Here is a 25770-nt window from a genome sequence, read left to right on the forward strand (position 1 = left end):
TTCTTTGCAAACATATCACTTCTCTGCTCATGCTATGACTATCTAAAAATTAGAAACCACTGCTTGTGCTATTAGTTCGGTAGCTTTTTAAAACTAAATAACAAATATGAGTTATATTCTTGAGATCATAAGCTTTTGCTCCAACTACAATAAATACCAGTCTCAAACATTAAGAACAAACATTTTGAACAATGCCATGGATACTAAGCAGCTCTGCCAGATTCCTCTAGCAATATCAGAACATCCTGTTTTGCCTTTTTAACAGTGGCTAATGCCGCAGTTAACTTTTTCAAGTTGACCAAGTGAGTAACAAAAGAGCTCTTGTGTTCAGTGATTCCCTTACATTAAAAGCTATTATCATCTATATGATTATGCTATTTTTTTCTTGTGTAACAAGAGTGGACACTTGCATCTGTATTCTGCCCTGTGTTCTATTTCTCATCACCTTCTTTAGTCTTTGACTGTGGACCAATATTTTCTCCACATTCAGAGGGAAAACTGGTTAATCTCTATAATGCTTGCCATTCCATATCCTCAAAAAGATAATGCAGAACAAGCCATACTGTAGCTGAGTACAGACTTATGGCAACCAATCACTAAAGTATTAACACACTTCTTAAAACTTCACACATATTAGCACATGGTCAATCAGAGCTGCTTGACAGCCTCTTCTTCAGAGCTGCTTCTACAGCTTCATAGCATGTCAGCCCTCAAATTGGATAGTGAAACATACTATGGAATGTACTTCAGAGCACAAAGTTAAAACCAGATATTGAAATGCTAAAGCTAATGTTATTAGAATAAAAAATGTAATGGCTGTTTTACCATATGCTTATGAAAAAACAGTCCCCAGGAAGGAGCTGAAAGCTACTACTTGGGTTCAGAACTTGCTGAAAGAGTAAAAGGTAATCAGTCAATTTCTCTTCACAGCAACAACCCTGATAAACATTTATGTGAATGATTTCTTCTGCTGTTGTGAATGCTAAGAGTTTACATATGCTAAAAGGGAAGTAAGAAAATTCAAGAGAAACAAGATCTGTTGAAGATTATCAGCTAAAAAGAAGCTATTCTTGCCTTCAGTCCTTAAGTTCCTGAATATCTGAAGGCAAGGAGAGCTCTTGGAGGAACATAAGACAAACCTGTAATATCTCTGTATTGCTCATTAGGCATTAGCATTTGGTTCCATGAGAAAGAGGACAGAGGCCATGTGGACTTTTTGTCTGATCCAGTAGGACTGTAACTTCCTGAGATGTGTTACAGATGAAAGGTGTCCAGAGCAACATCCCCAACACCACCATCAGAAATGATGCTTCTGCTTCCTGTTTCTATCAATTCCTCATTGTGCCTGCATTATGAAAACACACAGAACCATGGGCCAAAATCCCACTGCACTCAGAGTTATACCAACTCAAAAGAGAATTAATATTTTGTACCTCTAATAATTCCTGATCAAGACTACTCATATTCCTGCAATACTGGCTCGCTTTTTGAGTGGCAAGGCTATAGATGTCTGCACAGAATTTCACTATGTTCTCTTAAACTGTTTCTGCTATCTCTGTATTTCAAGTCAGTTCTGAGAGAATGGTCCCTTCTTGCATGGATGCTCTTCACAGAATGGGTTAATTTTTTTTCAATACAGATAATTAAAAATCCAACAACCCTCAAAGCTGTTCTAGTGCAGAAGCTCTCTGATTTGGAATTGGTGTTTTGTGGCAGCTTTAATGCAGTCTTATTGCACTGTCACTCTTCAGTGTCAGTACTCTTAACTCTAGAGAAGACTTAGATTACATTCCTGCATGCTAAAGCATATTGTAAATGTGTCTCCTATTTAATTCAGTTTGATCTAAACCAGCTACCCTGAGTAAGAACTAATATTGATATTGCCAGATCCCACATGACTGTTAAATTTTAATCACTGGGTTCTTAGTCTGATTAAGCAATTAAATTGCTTAACTGAAAACTACAGGACAATTGACTTATATGAAAGTAATAAAAAATTCTGTTTGAAGTTTAAGAACAATTCCTTAGCAAAGGTTACAAAAACATGAAAGCTCTAATTGCAAAAGTATATTTCAGTATTAGTCATTCCAGTATTCTTGGCTTTCTGATTGTTAATAGTTGCTATTTACTACAGCACTTATTCCTGGCTTCCCTTTTATAAAAATCACTACTAAAAGAGGCACTCTGTTTTGCTAATGCAAATTACAGTGCAAGTGAAGACTCCTCGTGCTGTAAATGTCACTCATCCTTAAACTTGGAGAAGAATTATTGTTTCTGCTTCTTTGGCTATAAAAACTTCCTTAAAATGTCTAACTTTCCTTCTTTCAATTTGAATCATAAAGTATTTGCTGTAACAAGATCAAAGATAGAAAGAAAGAGGTGGAGCTTTTACTGCCCAGTCATAGAGGTGTGAAAGGGGTCACTGCAGACACACATTGTCACTGAGGTCTGAGACACACACTGAAATGAGCAGGGCTACCTGCGAGCTGAGAAACTGCTCCAACAAACAAGGGCAGAATTCGCTCTACATTTTGATCATTTTACCATTTTTTACTTTAGGGGAGAACATTCCTCTATCTAAAGTCGACATAAAGTACAATACACAGAGAAAGATGTCAGAACTTCCCTAAAACTACCCTAAAAAAAAAAAAAAAAACAACAAACCCAAACCACCATGAAAACAAGGTTGTGTTGATCTGCACAAGTGGTTCTAGGAAGTTTTCTCCTTTGATGCTGGGGTTTTCTCACCAAATATAAGTTAAATAAAGACATTACTTTGGCTTGAAGAAATCAAGTATATACCCACAAGTCTTAACACTGGTAACATTCATTACTACATGTATTTTCTCTGTTGCTTTGGCATCTCACAGGGTGAAAGAGCAGGAAAAAGACAGGTAAGCTAATACTGACACATAGCACTGTGCTGACTGGTGAGTGCTCAGGTCAGAATTTTAAAAGATTACTGGTGAGCTCTGCCAGGAGTGGAAGAAGGGTAGGAAAAGCAAAACCAAGCAAGCAGAGAGTCTGTAGGGTTTTATAAAATATTAAGGACTTGCTCTCGGAAAATGAATGTTTTAAGGTTTTCAGTTTCAATCTTGTGCCTTGTAATTCATGACACGCCCCTGCCCCCCTTTATTTAAAATAGCTAAGATAATTAATCTTTTTATACTATCACTCTGTATTGTCCCAAATCCAGAGGTTTGGTCCAGCACTAGCTACTTCAGCTCAAAGTGATTCTTTATAGCCTGTGTGGTTTATAGACTAACAGCAGGATTTTTCAGCACAGTGTTTGTTATATTAATAAACGTTTTTATTTGTTTACACATACAGTAATACTGTATCTACTACATACTAAATAAAATGCATAATTTATTTGCATTTTCCCATCTGATTTTCTGAAAAGGCTCATAAAATTTTAATGAAAGTAGTTAAAGCAACAGACCATGTATTAAAATTATATACAAAAAATGACCTTAAAAGAGTACTATTAAAATTGCAAAGTAAAGTGCTTAGGCTTGAAAAATGCTATAGCAAAGGTGTTCAATCTCTCTCTATCTCTCTCTCTGTGCACATTCTAATAGACTTTCATTTTATGTCCTAAATATATCATGACAATTTTATTTACAAAACTGCAGTTTCTCTCTTTCAGGAAAGGTCTAGTGTTTTCTTCCACATGTAGAGCAATTCCCCTCCCCTCTCTGAGCACTGAGCACAGACTTTGATACATCAGCAGTAAACAGCCTTCATGCCTCTTTCTCAAAGCCTTAGTAGCAAGGGTTTTTCAATAAACACTAATGATGTCATTTTCAGACAAACATGCACAATCTGTGTCTCAGTGACAAGGAACTGAAACAGGAAGATGAAGATTCAGGTTCCTCAGCCTTCAAACTTATATTCTTATAATTAACAGAGTTTTAATATAAATTTTTCTACATGTAGGGTGTTGGTGGAGGTTCTTCGGTTGTCACTTTTTTTTTTTGGTTGTTTTGTTTTTGTGGGGTTTTGTTGTTTGGCTGGTTTTGTTTGTACTTAAAAAAAGCAGTTTTCTTTACTGCACAGCTGGTTGCCACCTTTTTCTTCCCTTCTGTCTAGACCAACACAGGCTGGTCTTCCCCTCTCTCTCTGTTATGTCATCCTTACCCACACTGCATCTTCTCACCTACTCACACGCCCAATCTCCCTCTTCCCCCAGTTCCCCACATCCTTTTCTAGCTCCCCTCCACCTCCCCTAGAAGCTTCCCATCTTCCCAGCCTCCAGCTATACATTCTTACCTTCTCCTCTCCTAAACACAAACAAATATCAGAGGTATTTTAAGGGACAGTAAAAGAACAATCAAAAAGAACAAATAAAACCCAAGCTTCAATTGACACTTGAATGGAAAGTTTTACTTCAAACGGCTCTGGTTTCATAGAATCTGTAATGGGATGTGTCAGGCATGACACTTAGCAGGTGATAACTAGTGACTACTGCACACTACACCCATGCTCTGCACACAAAAGGAGAAGAGAAAACCAAACCTGAGTAAAGGAGAGCAAAGGGGTTTTTTTCTGAGACTTAATGAATTATCCGTATTTCCTACAGGATGGCAAAAAAAGAATGACCACAAGAAATCGTTTTCTCCTGTATGTTTTTTCTTTAATGTGTTTGCTCTTTTAGTCTAAACTCAGACTGAGGATTATTCTTTGCAGCTATTTTGTGGTGGACATTTCAGTCATAAGCAGCGAGTTATTCCACTCAACTACTGACAAAATTTAGTCCTTCATGTAATGCTCATTTTTTTGGTACCTTTAAAATTAAACTACTGTGCTATTTTTTAAAAAGGAATTAAACTCCAGAAGCTTAGATCAAACAATTTTGTCATTTTGCTTTCAGAATTAGGCATCTGAGAAGATTATAAAGCAATAAAAAAAGAGGCATCTGATTAACTACACTATATTGAATTTCTCTTTTATAACATCTCTGTTTGTCAACAGCAGCATTACAACTGGCAACCAAAAATACAACTCCTTTTTTGAACACAGGAATTTATGCCAACTGCAGATAGCAACAAAAATTGTAATTACATGAAAGACCCAAATAAATCAATGCCAGATTCTCTGGTCTGGTCCTTCCACAGAGAAACACTCAAAAACTGCCACAGCAAGGTAACAGGTTTTTATTTGAAACCTTTGTAAGTGCAATCACCCTTCACTAATGGATGCAAATGTGGAGCACTGAGTTCTAGCTCTGTTCCTCTCTTTGCCAGGTCCTGACCCCAGCCCTGGAAGGGTCACAATCCCTATTCAAGCTGCCAGTGCAGCAGAGTCAGGGTCTTGCTGCTATTATGGCTCTAAGGAAACCAACATTTTGAAACTGGGCAAACTGTAGAACGAGAGTCTGACTCCCTCCATGGAATTCTCTGCTTTGCCCTCAGCCCACTGGTCACACTGGATGACCTTCCTGTCCCCTTCAGTCTGTGAACTGAGCAACTTTAGAACAGGAGAAGGTCCACTGAAAAATGCTCTGCAGATACAGTTCCTGGGACTTGATTGTGCCCTACATGCTCCCCTGGTCCTTGAGAATCTGCAGGTCGCAGATGTGCTCTCCTCACAGAAAGATATTCAGTCCACAAAAGTTGCTTTTAGATGAGACAACCAACTTGAAGATGGGGGAAGGACTAAGGGAAGAATTTTCACAACCGAAGGTGAATAATCAAAAAGGGCAGGAATCTGATACAGATCAGCCTCAGTATAGATGTCACACTACCTGGGGGAGGGTGGTACGCAGGGAAGTAACTGGCATTTTAATTTATTTTAAAAGCCCCAAGCAAACATAATAAATAAGTTTGATCTCATGTCAACAGGGATTTTCTGTGCATTCATAGTTAAGGTACCAATCACTTTACTTATTACCTGTAGGCTGAATCAGAACCATTAGAAACTACACCATCTCATGCAAAACTAAATAAAAGCAAATGAAAAATTTCATCTATTAAGACATCAGGCAGAAAAATGGATCAGCACAAGAGGAGATAGGGCAGCATGGTGCACTGGCTGAGGAAAAGGGAAAGTACCTGCTGCCAGGCAATGGTATCTCAAGGAAGTGCCCTCTACTCTTCTACAAAATGCTTTCCATTTGGGTTGTCACTGCTATGTACAGAATAACTCTCCTGCTCTGCTCTTAGGCTTAGAAGGACACTTAATTACGGATGATATTCTTGGTACTTTTGGAGTGCTCTGTAGATAAATGCTAAGTATCATTGCTGTATTGAAAGACCCACTAAAAATAATGCTGTTTTATGAGATACACAAATAGCAATGCAATTCTTTTCTTCAAAGTTAATTTCTGAACCATATTGCACTGCACAAGTTTTATTACACAAAAAATGTGTACTAATAGATAGCAACAGCAACCCATTTTATATAATAAAGGCTTATTTCAAATGTTATAGGAAGCAAACATTGTACAAGATACTATTCCAGAAGTGAGCTGGACTAGAAATATCAATTACCTTCAAAATCCTTTTTACTGACATGGCAACATGATGGGACTTCAAAATAAAATTGAAGGCGAAGAATCATTCAAAGTGGAGAATTAAAAATGTTTCCCTATCTATACACAAGCCTCAGAAGATAATGCAACTGGCAAATACACAGTCTAACAAATTTTTTAAAAAATGTAAATAAGCAAACTAACTACAAAACCAAAATCCCAAACAAACCCACAACAGTTAAATCTTCTGTGGGACTGTGTAACTTTTAACTTTCAGTCAACTAATTTAAAAAAAAGAGAAGAGTACCCTTCCTCTCTTCAGCCAGGAGCTCATTTAGTTCAGTGTTCTTCTTTCTACATCTCATACTTCATGCTCCAAAATGTAAGTTAGAGGGCCAGATGTATTATCTGGGAAGTTTTCCAAATTCATTAACTCCTTGGCACCAGTGACTTCAGGATACCCACTGCCAGCACTGAATATTATGCCCAGCAAAAAAAAAAAAAAAAAAGGAACCACAAAAAAACAGCTCCTGGAGGGAAAGGATTAATAAAATGAGGCATTCAGCAGTGGCTGCTGGTCTCTTCGGTCACAATAAGCAACTGAAAGAATCCCAGTATCTGCCAACACTGATCACAGCCAGCTTTCAGCACCTAATACTCTGAAGGTCTTTCCTAAATATCCGCAGATCATTCACCACAGATCTTGAAAGAAGCACAGGTATTGCTGGAAGGAGCATGAAACCAGTAGCCAGAGAACAGACTGACAGGAAGGCTGTGACTCCAGCTCTAACTGCAGAGGGGGGCAAATGTTACACAGGGGTGTTAGAATCACATCATCACTTTCTCCACAATTGTAGAAGACACAGACTGAGGGAATTTGTTTTGCTTTCTGAAATGGATGCAGTCTGGCTGTCAACAGCTAAGGAGGACTGATGACTGAAGAGCCTTACAGACCCCTAAAAAGGCAGGAGACACGATGGATTCACTTGTTGTTCTCAGCTTTCTTCTTAGGGCCAAGGAAGGAGCTCCATGATGGAAACCAGCTTACTGTCAGTCATGTAGGCACTTTCATGAGCCATCTGTTCAGGCACCATCACCAGAGAAGCTCTCTACTTTAAAGATCAACATACAGCAAGAGGCCCCAAGGATTTTAAACATTCAACTTGCTTTACTGGCTGCTGTGCCCTCCTTTGAATCTTCACAGTTTTAATAAAAACACTGATTTATTTACATTCTTCAAATTTCAAATATACTGTTGCTTAACCTTTGCTTAGGCCTAATGCCAGTTTTCTTGGGTTTTTGCCATCTCCAGTCACTTAAAATTTAGTAACGATTCTTTCTGCATGTGATGTTCCAGGATCCCGAGATACCGAGACATCAGGTCCTAGGGACCACTTCTGCAGCACTGCAGTGTCTCATTTCATACTCTGTGTGAAATTCTGCACTAACACACTTACACTGCTTTATCTTCCAGAGAGCTTTATTTCTGCACTCCTCCTCTAGACACATCCACCATATTTACAAGCTCTCCTACGCTCGTATGAGTCAGAAACAACCTGGAACACAAGGCAACAGGAAGCTCCAACTCATAGCAGAAACTTTCAGCAAAGACAAGAAATGTGTCAGGCTCAGCACAGACAGTCACAGTGGAAAGTGTTGCCAGGTCTCAGGAAGAGAACGCATGCCCCAAACAACTCACAGCTGGCAACTCCTGCCAGTAGCACTGTTTCCTACAGAGGGAATTTCACAGACAGAGCTCTGCAGGCACATTACTCCTCCAGCCCACTGCAGGCTGGCACACAATGGATTTACCACAGACACACCACCACTTGCTTCAGGTAACAGCAGGCCTTATGTTGGGTGCATCATTCATCACAACTATTCAAAGTCTACACTTTATTTCATTTTATACTACTTAAACATGCTGGGGATTTTAATAAAAAGAGAAGTAGAATTACTATTAATGCATGGCTGGTAAAAATACCTGTCTGATTTTTCTTCCTAATCGCTTTTCCCACTTCTGTATGACAATAACTCTGTAAAACTGGGCAACTGCCGAGCTTGAAATTTCCCAAGTTACACTAAACAAAGCTCCCATCCTTTTCTCTGCTCCTAGAGCAAAGAATATTCCCCAAGGAAAAAAGGCTGTTGGTTTGCAACCCCTGGATGCCAGTGTTTCATACTGAGTAATACATAACTCCCATATTACTGAGATGTGATTGATCTTTCACCACCACTGTTTATTTTAGAAGACCGTAGTTTGGATATCTGCCACATCAGCTCTTCTCCTCTGAGAAAAGGCTGTTCTTTCTGTTATGTACTTGAAGTTCACCCACATTTAAAAATAAGGCATTCCTCACACACAGGATCCCTCTTTGGAATCTTTCTTGCTCTAATAAACTCATGTCACACCTTTAGCAGGTAGTTCCCTACCTATGCATTCACAGAGTACTCTCTAAATTTCCTACCTGCAGGAACTTTTATTTCACGATTGTCAAATAGAAATATCTTACTTTGGTCCTCTTTCAGGGCACAAGTTTCCTTCACAGAGAAGTCCAAGTTGTTTAAGACTTTCTCAGTACTTGCACACGCACTTCTGCTCTTAAAGTGAGAACACAAAAAGGGCTTTGCTGTTGAAGCCAGTGTGGGTTTACCACCCTTTCATAGTACAGGAAACTATCATTTTCTGGGTGAGACACAGTGAAATAAATGTTTCTGCTTATCTTAGGCTTTTACAGGCTCATTTGTTCTCTGGTTCAGCAGCTTTCTGTGAAGAGCTGGACTGAAAGAAACCCTACCTAGGGTAGGGAACCCTGTCCCTGTGGTTCTTAAGGAAAACTTCTTGCTGTCCGAGCTGCCTGTTCCCTCCATCTGGCCCTTAAGAAAGCTTCTCCCTGCTTCTGAGCTGCTTTCAAGGACTGCTCAATCTTCTCTCCCTCCCTAGGACAGGACCAGAACCAGGGCACAGCAGCCCAAACAAAACTAAGAGACAGTCATAGTACATTAAGAGCAAATAACATCACAGTAAAAAATACACAATACCAACTTTCACCGGCCATTAAGCAAACCTCTCAGAAACTCACTTTCAGTTCAGTCCTCAGGACAAGAAAAGAGACTCTCTCAAACTTGCTCCCCCATTTAATTCTTTCAGCACAAAGACATCTCTGAAGATCCGCAAATCTTCTTTCATCCACACTTTCTCCCTCAGATGTGCCTGCCTACCCCCTCCACCCCAGTCAACTTCTTCAGCTTAGGCTGATCCCAGGATCAAAAAATGTCAGTTACAAAATAATTCTTCTCTTCTCCTGAACTCCTTTTTTCTTGCTCCCTTGACTAAACCAGAAGAATACCATTCTTTTCTGTAGAATTATTTTTTCTGCTAGGTTAGCTTCCCACAACAGCTCATCATGGAATTATAGGAATATTAATGCTGGCATAGAGAGAAGGGGGCCAGAAACATGTCGCTCGGCCTTTATGAATACAAGGCTATCATGGAATAACAGGAAAATATTCAGTCAACATTCTATTTTATAAAAGCCCAATTACAGACCCTTGAATTTGCATCGGCACTGCTGTTGGTCTAAATTCAGTTTTGCTCTAGATCCTAAATCCCACACAAGAACATGGAGGGAAACAGGTTTCTCCTGCAAGCTTGTTATTATTCTCAGCAGATCAGATCTAGTCACTTTAATAACTGTAATTCAGAGAAAGATCAACGGGCACTGCTCTGTTGTATCTTAATACAAAGCACACTAAGAGTCACAGAACACAAAGCATTCATAAAATCAAAGTGAGTAAGTGATTTTTAGAAATGATTCTTACATTCTAAGGATGAGACAGCAGGGATGCTCTTGTTCAGTTTGCAGTGGTTTACTGACACTTTTTGTTCCCTGGTCCTGCCACTGAGAAAGTGGTTTTATTCATGGCAAGTAAAACAGTGTTAAAAAAAATAAAGAAATAAAATAAAACCAACGCAAGTTTGTCATTTGCATTTAATAAGGATATAGTTTGACATGGTAGATATGGTGATTTAGTAGACAGCTGCCTCACATCCATCCTTTTGCCTCACATCCCTGAGCTTCCTTTCTACTGCCATGCAAGCTTGTCTCTCAAATGGGCGGTTCAAGGAGATAATCTCAGCACTATTCATTTTTGTCTTTCTTGTTTTAATTTTTGGCTGGAGTAGCTCTCTTAACCATCTCACCAGCTAAGCTGTGGGACTGGAATAAAAAAGTAATGGAAACCGGGTAGCTGCAGATGGGAGGCATGATGCCCAAGACTGCTTTATTCAGCAGCAGCAAGCTTTTAGATCAACTTCATAGCATCAAACATCACCCTCAAGTGAGGGATTTTTATCTACATGTGACTTTCTCAGGACCTAACAAAAAAGAGGTCACAACAAATCATCATCACACAGCTAATAAAGTCTTAAAAAGAAACAAAAAAAAATAAAAAGAAAAAAAAGCTGTCAAAGGAATAGTAACAGCTGGTGAGTTACTGGGAGTATAAAATTATTCTTCTCAAGAGTAAAAATGAGGGCTTGTTTCCTTCCACAGAGGAGAACCATCTAGCTACGTTATCTGAGAGCTGTTTTATCAGCCACATGGACGTGCCAGGCATGGGGGGACTGTGAAGACCCCCAGCCTGACATTCAGAAGAGATTTTGACTTACAGACTGCTTTTCACTAAAATTAAACCATACAGTAAGTTCTGTTAATTTAGAATAATGGTTTGAGTCACAGAATTGTAAGTGTTCAGCCTTCCTTTTCCTGAGTCAGTGACAAAACAAACTCCTCATGCACAAATATATACAAGTCTTGTGCAACTGGCAATGTTAATCAGCCTCCCCATTCCCTCCCAGCTCTAACCAATAAAGATAGCTACAAAAACATATAACAATATATAACACCACTACACTTCTTAAAAAATAAAGTCCATTTTAAAAGGGTAGCAAATAAAACCCCATATTTGCATCAAGTATTAAGTAAGTTAATGTATCCTCCTAGGTTCACTAGACAAGTTGTGTTTGAAGAAAAGAAAAAACCACAGTAGCCAGGGATTCAAAGAAAGCTGGACTAGAAATTGTTTTAAACCCCAACAATATAATAGATTCAGTGTAACATCCTTGACTTTATACTTTGCCAGACACAAAATAAAGGCGAAAACATTCACTCTACAAGTGACCTTCAGGAAAAAAGGAACCTTAATTTTTGCTTCTCAGCTTCATGAACTGATACATATTCTCAGCTGAGAATTTATTTGGAACTGTAAGTTCAAAGCAACACTTTGCTTGGAGAATCATAATCAAAGTTGATGATGATGATAATGTCGATAATAACAGGAACAACAACACTACCACAAGAATATAATCATTAAGGGAGAGATGCCCAAGAGAATGTAACAGGGAAAGAGTGAAAAATCTTGCAAAAATATTCCCCACAATAAAACATCAAACATAACCTACATCTTAATGATCCAAAGCTTACAGAGGCATGAACTAGAGTGAACTTGTGCTCGTTTGTGCCAGTCACACTCAAATAGCACCAAGCATCACATGGGATGAATGAAGGGAAAAATCACACTGCACAGCTTCCAGGGACACCACAGTTTGCTTATATCCAGTATCCAAGCCAAGAGACATAGGTCAGGCACCACTGGTATTGCTGAGGTATACTGCAGACCGTGAAGTAGAAAAGTCCTCTTCACGCTTGCAAGAATGATTGAAGCAGCTAAATATTACACTTTTATCCTCAAACACAAATAAAATGAACTAAAATCAACCTTTTTTTTTCTGCTCTCAGAAATGCAAAGCAAAGGGTCAGATTCCATATGATATATGCTTTCAGTTAGTAGCCAAGCCCTTGTTTGGACAGGCACTTCATTGCCTATGCCAGGCAGCTCAGCCACTTACCCGAGTCTTTTCTACTGTGGACCTAGTTACTATATAAATCCTTATGAACTCAGCACTAAACCCAATGCTCCCTTTGAAAAGCTGAGCTTTAATGACATCTACAGCAGCAAGAAGGCTTATTTAATAAAATTATAAAGTCTGCCATAAGGAGAGGAGAATAGCACTTCCCTGTCCACCTCTTCGACATAATTGTGTTACCTGCAAATCAAACTTACTACAATGGCACCAGCCTCAAACAAGCCCTGCAGCATGCACTAAGCTTTCTGTAGTCTTTTCTAAATCCACTATTAACCCCCACCAGATTCCTTGATTTAAAGGAAGCATCTTGTGCTGCAAAACTACGTATAAACTACTGGATTTTTCTGGTGTTGCAACAGCTCACGCTTAGCTTCAACCAAACCTCAGTAAAATGTCCTTAATGCAGGATACATCCTGGCATTAAAGGCTGCAGAAATACACCAAGATTTTTAACTAAATTATTCCAAACTATCTGCACTTTCCATCTGAATTGCAGTTTAACCACAGCTCAGTCACCCACACATGAAGCAGTACAGCTGTGCTGGCACTCATGCCCCAGGACAGCCTGCCTTTGCAGGATTTAGCTGCACAGCTGCCTCTGCAGGTCTTCTTTCCCAGAACACCCACCCTACCTACAGGCTGAACAGCCATGTGGGAAGTGCACTGGCAGCAAAATTAGCAGTAAGGGGCAAAGCTTGGCCAGAAGCATTCTTCCAGCTATCCCCATGGACCTTCTCCTACTCAAGTCCTAACTGTATCTCTTGCCATATGCTGTGGTTTAACCACACAGCATTAACTCAAATTCAGCTTGGTAGCACAGCTACCCCCTGTCACTCAACCTTGCTGGTACTAAGCCATAGCCCAGTCACATGTTCCTCACATAGCAGCCAGCAAGAAAATAAGGGCTTACTCCTCTTGTCTCAAGACTGTCTTGAAAGACAACCCCAGCCAAAAGCATGGTCTAGTGACATTAAAATAAAAATAGGAAAGCTTTTTTGACCATTTTGCTAATTAATATGTCAGAGCTCATAAAGAAAGACTCATCAGCTTTTCTCCAGCACTGCATCATCTGAAAGAGCTGTGTCAGCAGAGACCTCAGCAGAGAGTCAATACGTACTAAAAACTGTTCTAAGCAGTGAATCAGAACACAAAAAAGAATTTTATAAAAAAATTAAAATAGCTGCAAAAATTCAGTACTCAATTTCAGTATTTGATATAAATCAGGTTATATTTGATATGCAAGTCTTGCCCTCCTTTATAAGAGATATTCTCTTAACTGTCCTAGAACTGATTTTACAAAAAGCTAGGAGTTTATGAAAAACGAAGCTAAAGCTGCCGGTTTTTCATCTTTGTGAATTTTCAAGGATCTTCCCTGCTTTACAACAGAGGCACCACTTGCCTGCCTCTCATTCTCATCATCTGTACTGGCATACCATTGCTGAGCACACAGGAAGGCAGGAAGGTTACAGAGGACAAATTCTTCCCTAGAGGATTCAGAGAAGCTGTCTTACACACTCACTCACTCACTCATACACTCTGAAATCTGTTTTGTTCTTTCCCCCCCCCCCCCCCCCCCCCCAGGAAAGGACCAGGAGGCTGCATCAATACAGCACTCCAGTGCTTTTGCTGATGGCATTGTGGAAAACATTTTCAGCACTAAGAACACCTTGCAAGCATGGCATGGGACTTCCATCCAGCAGGATGAAGTACAGGCCAGGAATGAGAACCAGAATTCACAGGTGGGTTTCTGTGAGGGACGTATATGTATTTTGAACAAAGCTCCAGCCACCTTTCCACAGAACATACAAGCTCAGGAAATACCCAGACATACTTCTAAAAACCAAATCTACTTTGTGATTAGGGTAGGGGGAAAGGAACTACTGCTTGTGGATGCAATACACAAAGAGATAGATGGGGCTAGAGCTACAGATCTTCTAATGCCTCAGTCTTACAGAGAATTTTGATAACGCTCTTTGAAATTCATGCACGCCTCTAACTCCTGCTGCTGCTGCTCAGTAACAGGTAATATGTGAGGGATAAAGTGGCTGTACCAAAAGCTGAGACTAAATGCTTGAAGAGCCACTGCCCCAGAAGAAGCAGAAAGAATATTTCCCTACAGAGAATTACTCAGCTGCGTATTTTTTAGAACAAGTCATGTTGAAGGAGAGATAGGATAATTGCATTGATTGTTAGTAGGTGATAATTAATTCTGTAGAGAAATACATTTAGTTTCCTGAAGTCTAGAACAGGATGGAAACTCTTCATTCTGTAATGAGAAAATAACTGTGTGTTTTGCAAGCCAGCACAAGAAGCTGCAATGCCTCCTTTTTAACATTCTTAAGGTACCTACAGGAAGGCAGCACAATGAATGATGTTAAAACAGAAGTTCTGTGGTGGGACTGAACACCAAGCAATTATGACACAATTCCAGAAGGCATAGGGGAAAAGAACACCATGTTCTTGAACAGCCCTTTAAATTAAATATTTGAACGGAAAAATGTGGAAACCAAAATTGCAGCTTGATTTCTCTTCATGAAGCATTAGGAAATGGAACACAGAGAGCACGAGAAATGTTCTTCAATGGTATTTGAACAGCATTTAAAGTGGATAGGACCAATAAAAATAATTTACACACCAACTGTCTCAGAAGTTAGCTTAGATTCTTTTATTCTTAAAGGGAAAAAAAGAAACAACTTGAGGAATCTTTGCGTCTATTCCTTGGATGATCTGTTGGCCACTGATTTTAGTTTATGAAAAAAAGATCTTAGGTATATGTAAGAGATCTGTGAGGAATAAGTAAAGCAAACAAGTCAAAGTTCAATAAATATAGGTCCACATGTTCATATAAAATTTGTAGGTGTCTTCAAACAGAAAACTTTTCAAAGTCAGTTTTCAAGAATCTGCAGAAGTGTGCAGAAGAAAGATCAAATGTTATTAAAAATTATATTATAAAGCTTAATGTACCTAAAACAATTGACTGCCAAAGAGTTACAATCTTACCCCTCCAATATTCTTTGATAGCAGTGAATTCCATTGATCTTGGGTAAACTGCATGATGTTGCAATGTTTGTAGTAATTTTTCTGAACAGGGAAAAGCCCAAGGGCAACACCCTCAGCTTCTTCAAGTTGACAAGATCATTTCTTTGAAGCTTTCACATTCCCAAAAGAGAAAGTTGAAAGAATTTTTTTCTTCTCAGGAGTGATAATATTACAAGACATATGAACTATTCCCTGATTCAGAAAGAGAATCCAAGAACTTCACAGGCTTAGGAAAGATGCCAAAAAATTTTTAAAAGAATTTGTCTACTAAGTTCAGGAAAAGGTCTTCAGATAAGGAAAAATCCACACCAGAGAACTGAAGGAGGACACCCACTTGTACAGAGAAAGAATACCATAAACAATCAGGAATCTCATAGCTGACCTTCTTTTACTTGAATTTAGCTTCTTAGACCTATCAATGGAGTGGGAAAGGGCAATGTTGGAATGTACTACAAAGAGGAAGTCTGAAACTTCAGGATTTTCTAACATCAGAAGACACTGCTGAATAACTAAAGTTTTCCAGCAAGTTTAATGTTTCTCATGTCAGCTTACCCACAGCTCATGAAAAATTACAATCTTACGTGACACTGCCTTGCAAGTTTTTTTAATTCAACAGCTGCAAGTCGTACAATGCCATGGCATGTTTGGAAGAACTTATTTAGTAAGCAGGCACAGTAATTGCAGCACTATGGATTAATGTTTTTTATTATTATCACCTGAAAAGTTTAAGAAAAGCCAAAATATTTCTCCTGCACAAGCACAACAAAAAGAAAAGCTGCAACTTTTTTTTTTTTTTTTACAACATCTGAACTGAAAAATAAAGTTACAGCTCTTCCTGAGAATGACTTGGCTACATATACTGCCTGGCTAAGAGCAACCCCTAATTCATCATCATTCAACTTGGACTCAGTGCTTACAAAGTAATGCCTCAATTTGCAAGTGTCTTTATCACCACAGTTTCTGGAAGCTGATTTCATTTACTGCCCATACTATTTTCAAGTTGCTGAGTTTTTCTACAAAATGGGAGGACAGCTTACCCGATTTGTGTCCGGCCAACAAACCAACTTTGCTTTCATCTGCCACTGGAGAAATAAAAGAAAAGACACAAAGATCAGAAACTTATTTAAATTCACAAGCCTTTGAAATACTGTCAAATTATTTCAGACACAGCATCCTGAATCTTTAAATTATAATAATCTAAAAAATGGCCTTTCTTTACCTAATCCACATGGGGTGCTTCAAAGTCCAAATATCTGAATCAAAACCCTCTGAAACCAATAAAAGGTCTACCAGCAGTCCTTGTGGGTTACAGATCAGGACCTCAGAACTTACACACTCAAAACTGAGTTGTCAGAAGAGCAATTGCACTTGTAAATAACTCATCTTGCCAGACAAATCACAGGGCATAGGAGAGTTGTAACATTTTCAGATCAAAGACCTCAATTGTAAAAAGAATCCAGATGTGGAAACCTTCCCATCTGCAAGACATCTCACTGACTCATGGGACCTCTGCAGATAATAAGGTCTCCCAAGCCCTGATCTTTTTAAAGGCTTATGCATTTTTTGTATGTTATATTTTATTTTGTCTATAAATGGCAACTTTGTAGTGTTTCATATCATCTTATAAAGAAAGATGTTTGCAGGAGCAACAGTTTGCAGACAGTAGTGGAGTAGCAAATTCTGGATGCAACAGTAATTGGAAGAAGTTCTGTTCGGTAACTTCAGTTTATCGTCATATATCTCAAGAAACTAATTAAAATACTCTCCTGGAGGGCTGAGGGGAAGAACCAATCACTCTTTCTTAAAATGAATTCTATGCAAAGAAATAGTGGTAAATGCAATGTTAGGGATGATAAAACAAGAACAGGAAATGAATGTTAGGGTTGAAAGCTTATCCTTCACCTCTGTGTGCCCAAGCACTCCCTTATAACTCGCCTTAGAACATAATCTCTTTATATGATAAAATAAATTGTCAAGTCATACCAAAAATTCCATAAATGCAAACTTAAACAAGCTCTGTATAGCGGTCACTATAGAAAGTTTACATAGAGGGTTATCTGCCATGATAGCAGAACCTGCTTTTTTTCTGCCTAGGAGAAAGCAGTACAGTAGTTACTTAGAAGTTACTACTGGTGAAATAATCATAGTAAATATTTTCTTATATTGCCTCCCCACTTCAAATTTAGGGAAGATTTTATCCTCAAAAACCAACATCAGATTCAGGACTGGGATTCACAACTGGAGTCAAGAATCCACGAATGACCACTGTATCTCTTCTCTATTTCTGTGATCTAATTGTCACCTGATTATCAGCAAATTGGCATAGTGTAGGGTTTTAATGGGATGGAGGTGCTAACAAGGGAAGACTACTTGTTTGCAGCATTATGTAATGATTCTGCTAAACAAAATGGCAGTGAGACTAGTCAAAATTAGAAATGCAATCAAAGCTCAAGGAAGTTCTGCACTCCTAGATCTTTTAATGCTTTTTCGTTCCTGGAAATTATAACTACTGATCTCCTTGCTATGTAGCTTGATCCTATAATGCAAAATGACTGGACAAGGATTTACTATAAGGGTAGTTCAAACTCCTTTTTCCTGTTCCCTCCCCCCAAATTTCTCTCTAAGGAAAACAACTGTGGAAAACTTTGGTCCTAAAGGTTAGTGTTTTGGCAAGTTATGATTGTGTGAAAACAAGGGATTATACTGGAAACTGATCCACAACCTTAATTATAGCAGTCACTAGTGGCAACCAGTATAATGTATGACAATTACTTAAAGCTGATAATGTTACAGTACATAGGAACTTAAAAAAAAAAAAAAGATGAAACCCAAGGTTCACAGTATTTTTTTAAAACTATGCTGATGACTTGGTTTGCCTGAAACTAAAGTTTTACATTATTAAAAGGGATAAATCCATTTAACTTAATCATACTTTACACACCAGCTTCACACACAAAAATTAGATTTTAATACTGGAGGGAAAAAAGGAAGAATGAAATGATTAAAAAATGAAAAATAATCTTACCAAAATACAGGGCTAGCATTATGAGTTTAAGCACACACATGCACAAAACCTGGGAAATGCAAATCTTAAAGTTCTGTATCAAAGTCTGAGCAAAATATGTGTGCACCTCCACAGGGTAGTTTTCATTTCATGGGTTATTATGCTTAGGCAGGGCCTCCTAGGCTGGCCATCCTCCATTAGACTGAACAGAAGTAGCCCAGAAAAGCCCACTGGATAACAATCCCATTCCTTCTCTTGTTTCCCTTGGAAACAAGGAGAAGAAATAGGAAAAAAAAACCCTCAAAACTAGGAAAAAAGGCTTACTGAAAATAAATACTTTGAACGCCACGGTTGAAAATTTTGTAACTGAAGATTTCATTTAGGAAGTACATGGGACATCCTGTTCCACAAAATACCATTTGAAAACACTTCTTTGCACCTTGTTCAGAATTGATACAAACATTCAGTTATGACAAAAATAGCCTTTCTCTAGTTCTTGGCCTTTGAAAAAAAGGCAAGAACTAAGAGGACATTTCTTCCCTAGGATTCTACGAGTTTTGGCCTGTTTTTGTAGAAAAAGCACCTGAAAGATTTTAAACAAGGAAAAAAATACCATCTACTCTTAAAACTCAAGTAAAAAGAACTCATTATTTTTATATTGCAACATCAAAAAGTAATTTACTTTGCAAATAACTGAAATATTTCAGCTCAAGAAGACTACACTTGGGAATGCACGAGTAACTATTTTTATGAAAACACTAGAATTACTGTATATTCTTGAGCTAGAATTATTAAAGGCATAACCTTTCAAAAAAATGGAAGCCACCTAATTTGAGGACTCCAAAGAAAGAACTCAAACAAAAATCTGGGAAGGATTCATACAAGAGAATAAATAGATTCACAAACAAGAAGATACTTCTCCTTTACTTGTGAATCAAATACTTCACATTTTGAAACGTCCCTGGAATGCCAGGGATTTGTTAGTTCATGAAGTTCTTAATGTTTTTCTGTAGAAATCATGCCAGCTCTTTTAAAGTAACATCTATTAATTAGGAACCACATTTTCACTGCACAAACCAGTTATGCATTCACTGTCAGTACTCAAGGTAATTGCTGAAATAAAAGACAGAAGAAGTTCTACAGCTCCTTAACAAAAACACAGGCATTTGGGGGCCTAGCAAGACCACAGATTATGACAGATGCAATATTACTAAACCAAACTAATTTGCCCAGCTGATAGCAAACAACTAATACGGTTTTATTTTTTAATTTTGTTTTTAAACTATGCCAACAACCTCTACAGAGGGTAAGAAATCCCATCCCGTTACACCATGAATGATCAGAGCTTTTAGTATTTCCTGTGGTAATACTCTGGAGTGCTGTTTTTCCTCAAGAAAATAAATATTATTGTTTAGCAACAGTAAAAGCACCCAACATGCCTTCATGTCCTTCCACATAAATGTTTTGACTGCCACTTCTGTGCTCTGCTCAAGGTAGCCATTTAATTTTAATTGCATGATTTCCAATAGTTTAGTACACAACAACCTTCTGTACTTCTCAAAGCCCAGGCTTACACGTAGGCCATCAATCTAGTTCCAAACTGTGGCTTAGAGAAGCACAAATCAATGCTGCTACCAATTGTCAAAACCAATTTCCCACCTTCTGCCCAGTTCAATTGCTGAACCATTGCATTATTTTTGCCCAAACTAAAGAGTTACTACCATTCACAAGATAACAGGGTGCTGCTATTCAACTTAAGTGATTCTTTTGTGAAGGATCAGTTTTGCACATTGACTAAGAGCTACTAAAAAAAAAAAAAAAAAATATCTTCTAAACATGTGAAAGTCGCGTGTGTTCCTGCTGGACAAACTGACACATACCTTTGAAGACCAGCTGCAGTTCTGTGCTCAGAAAAGAAGCAAACAAGGATTAAAATTACAATTTATGAGGAATAATAATATAAAACACTGAAACACAAAAGAATTTCCTAGAAAACAAATTTCCTAACAAATACCTTTGTTAGTTAATAGGAAGCCAAATTTAAATTTCTTATTGTACATGAATCAATTCACAAAGGCTTTATTCCCAAACTTCATATACAAATGATGCTTCCACACTTCTCAGAATCCATCAGTTTCTATGGTATAAACATATGATAAGAAAGCAAACCCTCAAATGGGTCACTGTTTTTTCCTGGTGAAGTCTATCCTTCCTCAGCCCTTTCATCATAATGAAGACAGTGCATCATCAATTAGTTTCAGTCAGTGATAGTGCCAAGGACATAATTCTCCTGACGGTTTTATTTTCTGGGTGAAGCCTTTCCCCATCTAGGAGTGGCATAAATCATCTGGAGAAATGGTGTCTAATTGCTGTCTCACAACTACCACTTAGAAAATGCTGCTTCCTGTTCTAGGTTTGCCCTAAAGTGCTACAAAGACAACAGGCTAAAATCTACAGTAGCAACAAAACGTGTGTATCAGGAACGTTTAACTTCCACTGGCTTAAAATATTTTCATTCAGCAATTCCCTCTTGTCACCTTTTTCCACATAAGAGCATTTCTTCTGGGGTGACTTAGATACCCACCAGCTACTCATTCTTGAAGGTTTAGGAGTCCTTAATAGAGTTCTGCTCACTTCAGTGTTGAAAAGCACAGGCTACCACACAGCTTGCACAAGGGCCAAGGAAAAAGTACACTCATGAAGTAGGAAATATAAAAGAAAGGTAAACCTTTTCCAAAATGGCATCTAACACAACATTAGGGATGCCCTGCTCAGCACATTCAAAGACATCCAAACCGTGATTCTGGATTCTTTTTCTCTCCTGTACAAGGTCTTCTCTAATTAGATTTTCCAGAACAACTTTGTTAGAACTGATTTAACACGTCAGTTCAATTGTATTCAGAGAAGATCCCCAAGGGATACATCCTGTGTGTCAGCACATGAGAATGAAAATGCTTAAGCTTGCATTTGCTATTACTACTATTTGTTGAAGAACCAGCAGTACAGTTGAGGCTGTCCACTGGGCACATTTAACTTTAAAGGGAAGTTTTTCTCCTGGAAGGAAAAAAAACACTGTTTTACAATTTCCCAGCCGGCATGATACAAATTTCTTCACTTTCTTGTAGTGCCATAACTACTCGTTCTTGAAGGTTACACTGTTAATTGAGGCCATCACGGCTTCTTTTACACTTTTCTTGTCTTTTCTAATCCTCTCTCACCTCTGTTCCACAGAAACCATACCAGGCTAAAACTCCCCCGCTGCACGTCTTCCACGTGTCATTAACACTTCTTCCAAATTCCTAGGGTTAAACTACAAGTTCCTAATGTAATCTGTCATTCACTGATTGAAAACATTGATAGGGAACAGATTTAAGACAAAGTTTAGACAACATCTTTATATCAGTATTATTAAAAGTTACTTCATTACCATCTTTGCTTCCTTATAGAAGCTATACATTAACTTAATTGCTATTTTCTCCCCCTAACATTTTAATAATCTAACTGCATTAACAGATTCAAACTTACACTAAAGCAGCCTAAAAAAATATCACCTCAAGCATGTGTTACCACGATCTCAGTCGTGTCACCATCACAACTTGTACAATGCTCTCAGTCTGCTCCACAAACTTCCTTGAGTCCCAGACAATTTCTACAAAAGCAGTCCAAGCAGCTGACAGTCTCTTGTGCCCACTTCTGCCTTTATGCCACAACTCACTGTCCCCTCAACTGCACTGATCTGGTGTAAAACTGAGTAACAAAATTAGCCTTGTTAAAAGCCTCTTTTCATACAGAAGAAACCTAATTTCAGTCTCATTTCGAATAAGTTAACAGTGTCCCTATCACTCAAGAAACAATTTTGTTTCATTCCTAACTTACAAACAGAAATTTGAAAGTCACTTAAACTACGAAAATGGCATTGTGTTCATTTCTAAAAACTTGATTCTGCAGAGAGCCTCAGAAAATATACATCTAATCTGACAGTATTAGAAAGCCACTCATGACAAATTAGAATAAAGTTAAAATCTCTTTTGGCCCTTCATACCAAAGATAATCACAGCTATAAGTGATATAGTTTTTCCTTAACCTGTAAAATTTTTTTTTAAAGTCTTTCTCTTCCAAAAATGATTTTTTAAATTACTGTTACAAGCCAGTAACACTGAAAAGACTTAGAATTCTGATCTGTCTTCTCCATGTCCTCATTAGTGCTCTAACAAACCTAACTAGCTCCTAAATGCAGTTCTGAAATTGGTTTCAAGTCAAAGCAAACAAATAAATGTATTCCATACGTACAACATGGTTAACAAAACAATGACTTTAAAACACCAAACTACTTTTTGTCCCACTAATACCATAACTCTCACCAGGGACCTCCCAAATGTATTCTTTTAATTGTATCTGAATCCAAACATTGCTTGGAAGACCAATCTTCATTAGCTCTGTCTGGTCCTCATTTGCTATGTTTTGAGATATTTATTTCAGTTTACAGAAATTACACTCACAGTAACAATAATATGCTTCAGAGCAAACCATGAAGCAGCTAATAACATCTTGATTGCATTTTCCACATCCTTCTGGATATGGGACATGGGTTTCCCTTTGTTTTGAGGCATTTTAAAAGCAAGAACTGTAATTGAATGCATCCCTTCACTAACAAAGAAATTAGCATTTAGTTAAATACTGGCTTCCTTGCAGAATACTCCATACCTTACACCTTGCACATTTACTTGCTAATTATTCCTCAATAAGTAAGTTGCCTGATATTTCAATAAATATACCCCAAGGTTAAGGGACTCCAAGTATGTCTAATGATGTTTCAGCAAACAATATTTCACTCACATTTAAAATCAAGTAAAGGACATATCCATTTCTTCAGGCTATAGAGCTTAATCAGTTAAAATTTATGGGCCTTTGCCTTTGATGGGGAAAAGAAGAAGGAATTAAGCAGCACCTTGGGATAGTGGTCATGGGTTATTATACCAACATCCTCAAATATAAATCTACACAGTACTTCGCCTGAATTGATACACAACAAAATTGCTATATATTCATATGATTCAGCTTCATGTTGCTTCAGGTTAAAACAAGCCACACTTTCATGTGTTTGCATACAATTCCCATGGCTGTAGCTTTTACAATACATTTATGCACAGCCTAAATCACTCCCGTGCATAAAGATTTATGGAAAGTAAGGGTGCTGGAGATAGATAAGACACTTTCTTTCCTTTTGTTTCCATAGAGCACACTGAATTACACTTTCTAATGCAACATTAAAAAATAATTTCACATTATTATAAAAATTACCTTTTTAATATAGTTGAAGGAACAAACACTATTGAAAATGGATTCTGACAAAATATTATATAGAAATTCTTCTCTAGAGAACTGTAGCAATGTAAGGGAAAATATGCATGTACAGAAGGCTGTTAAAAGAAAGGGAAAATCATCCTTCCAATGACTTATTTAGAAGCCATTGATTTCTTAATTTTCTATCTGTTGTTAAGTTCCAAAAAAAGTGTTCCAGTTCAGTGTGAAGGGAAAACACAACATTTATTTCCACCATTTAAAAAATATTTTGTTTTGCTCATTTTTAACACTGTGCTCTAAGCACAAGTCCAAGCTTTGCATGCAGTGCAACTCTGGTTAGTACAAAGTCAGACTTTGTTTGGCTCTGCATAAATTCTTCAAGTCACAGTTATAAGGGGGATCTTTGCTTCACTAACATATGGATGACCATGGCTGAAGGAAAAAAAAGAAAAAAAAAAGCAACTGAGAGGATGTGTCAGGTGCCAGGATCAGCAGAAGAAAACAGGGGGCTGTACTCTTTTTATCACCACCAGTTCAAAATAAAAGTAGGCGAGGCAAAGAAATATCTACCATGAGACACAGGATATGAACTCTGCCAGTGATCCAGAAAGTACTGTCATTATCTCAACATAGCAGCAGGGAAGAACATTAAGACTTATGGCTGACATGGAACTAATCTGTAGCCTATTACTCTGAATGAAGCTGTAAATTTTGAGAAGCATTTGATCACTGTGGAAATGATGGATGCTAAAACAGGGAACTGTCACCCTACCCCCACACACTCTGCACAAGGACATCTGCACAGATGAGGCAAGTTCTGCTCAATCTGCAAAACCAGAAAAATTATCAATACAACTGTATGTGCTTTTTCACTATTTTTTTTTAATTTCTACAATAATAACTCAATAACACATGCCACTGATTTTTATTCTATTTTTTAAAGTAGGTTCAAGCAAAAAGTAATTCATCTGGAAAGAAACTGAGTTCTTGAAACACACCAATTTCAGGCAATGCTATTTTTGGGTTCAGGCTACCTGTGAATTTAGCATTAAGACTTGTGTCAGTCCACAGGACTCAGAGCACGACAGCCTGAACAAGCAGGATGCAGTGGTTCACACCCTCTGCTCCTGTCCAGCTGCCCAACCAACAGTCCTGACATGCACCAAGTGTCAATAAACTAAACTCCAGCTGCCCCACTGGCAAGTAACCTACAGCTGGATGTGCCAAGTTCCTTTCACTGCAGGCTTTGCTCTGGAGAGTGACAACAACAAATTGATGCACAATGTTTGCAGTGCTGAACGTTTTTTCATCACCCATCCTTATTACCTCATATTATTCGCTGAGGATATTAATTCATAGCAAGTACTATTTTGCAAATAGCTATGACTGGAAAGCAGATTAAACACTCAAAGGTTTCTGGGCCTAAATATATATATAAAACTGAAAAGATAAACATCAATGTTAAATGAGTTTCCATTGTGAACCTGAGTAATTATAGACTAGTCTTTACTTAACAGATTTTCCTCTTGTATATACATCATCCCTCATCAAAGCCAGGAAGACCCTTACTATACAATTTCACTAGCTCCCTAATTTAATGAATTTATTATTTTCATATAAGGTTCACCATCCATAGTAATATCTGGATTTTCTTCTGTTTAAAATGTTACCCACCTTTGATGATCCTTTGGATGGAAATGTCATTAAGCAATCCCAGCCTTTGTAACCTTGTAATTGGGCAATGGGTGCATTATACAAATTTCGAGGTGAAGTAGAATGTTTCCTAAGTGAGCAGCAGTACAGATTTCACATTTATGCCCTGTATTAGATCAATTCTGTTGTCTGCTGAATTTGTGATTGTCATTCTGGGTCTCTAGACCCAACCTCTGGGTGATTTCACAGATCTGTGGAGATACATGATTCAGAGACAACTCGGTTTAAAAAAAAAAAAATAAAAGAAACTGCATCTAAATCATGTGTTCTAAGGTCTCAGAGCTCTCCTCCTGGACTTCAGTTCTGTGG

At 38.0% G+C, this 25770-nt stretch overlaps 1 protein-coding gene across 1 annotated transcript in view; it reads right to left on the reverse strand.

The window, feature by feature from the left end:
• The window catches only part of PARD3B (par-3 family cell polarity regulator beta), a 390492-nt gene that overhangs the window by 143472 nt on the left and 221250 nt on the right, over nt 1-25770 (reverse strand). The window contains exon 16 of the mRNA XM_062498095.1: nt 16478-16522. Within this exon, the coding sequence (XP_062354079.1) occupies nt 16478-16522 (45 nt within the window). The remainder of the gene's footprint in view (nt 1-16477; nt 16523-25770) is intronic.

Source organism: Cinclus cinclus, chromosome 9 (genome assembly GCF_963662255.1).
Source record: "Cinclus cinclus chromosome 9, bCinCin1.1, whole genome shotgun sequence".
Classification (NCBI taxonomy): Eukaryota; Metazoa; Chordata; class Aves; order Passeriformes; family Cinclidae; genus Cinclus; species Cinclus cinclus.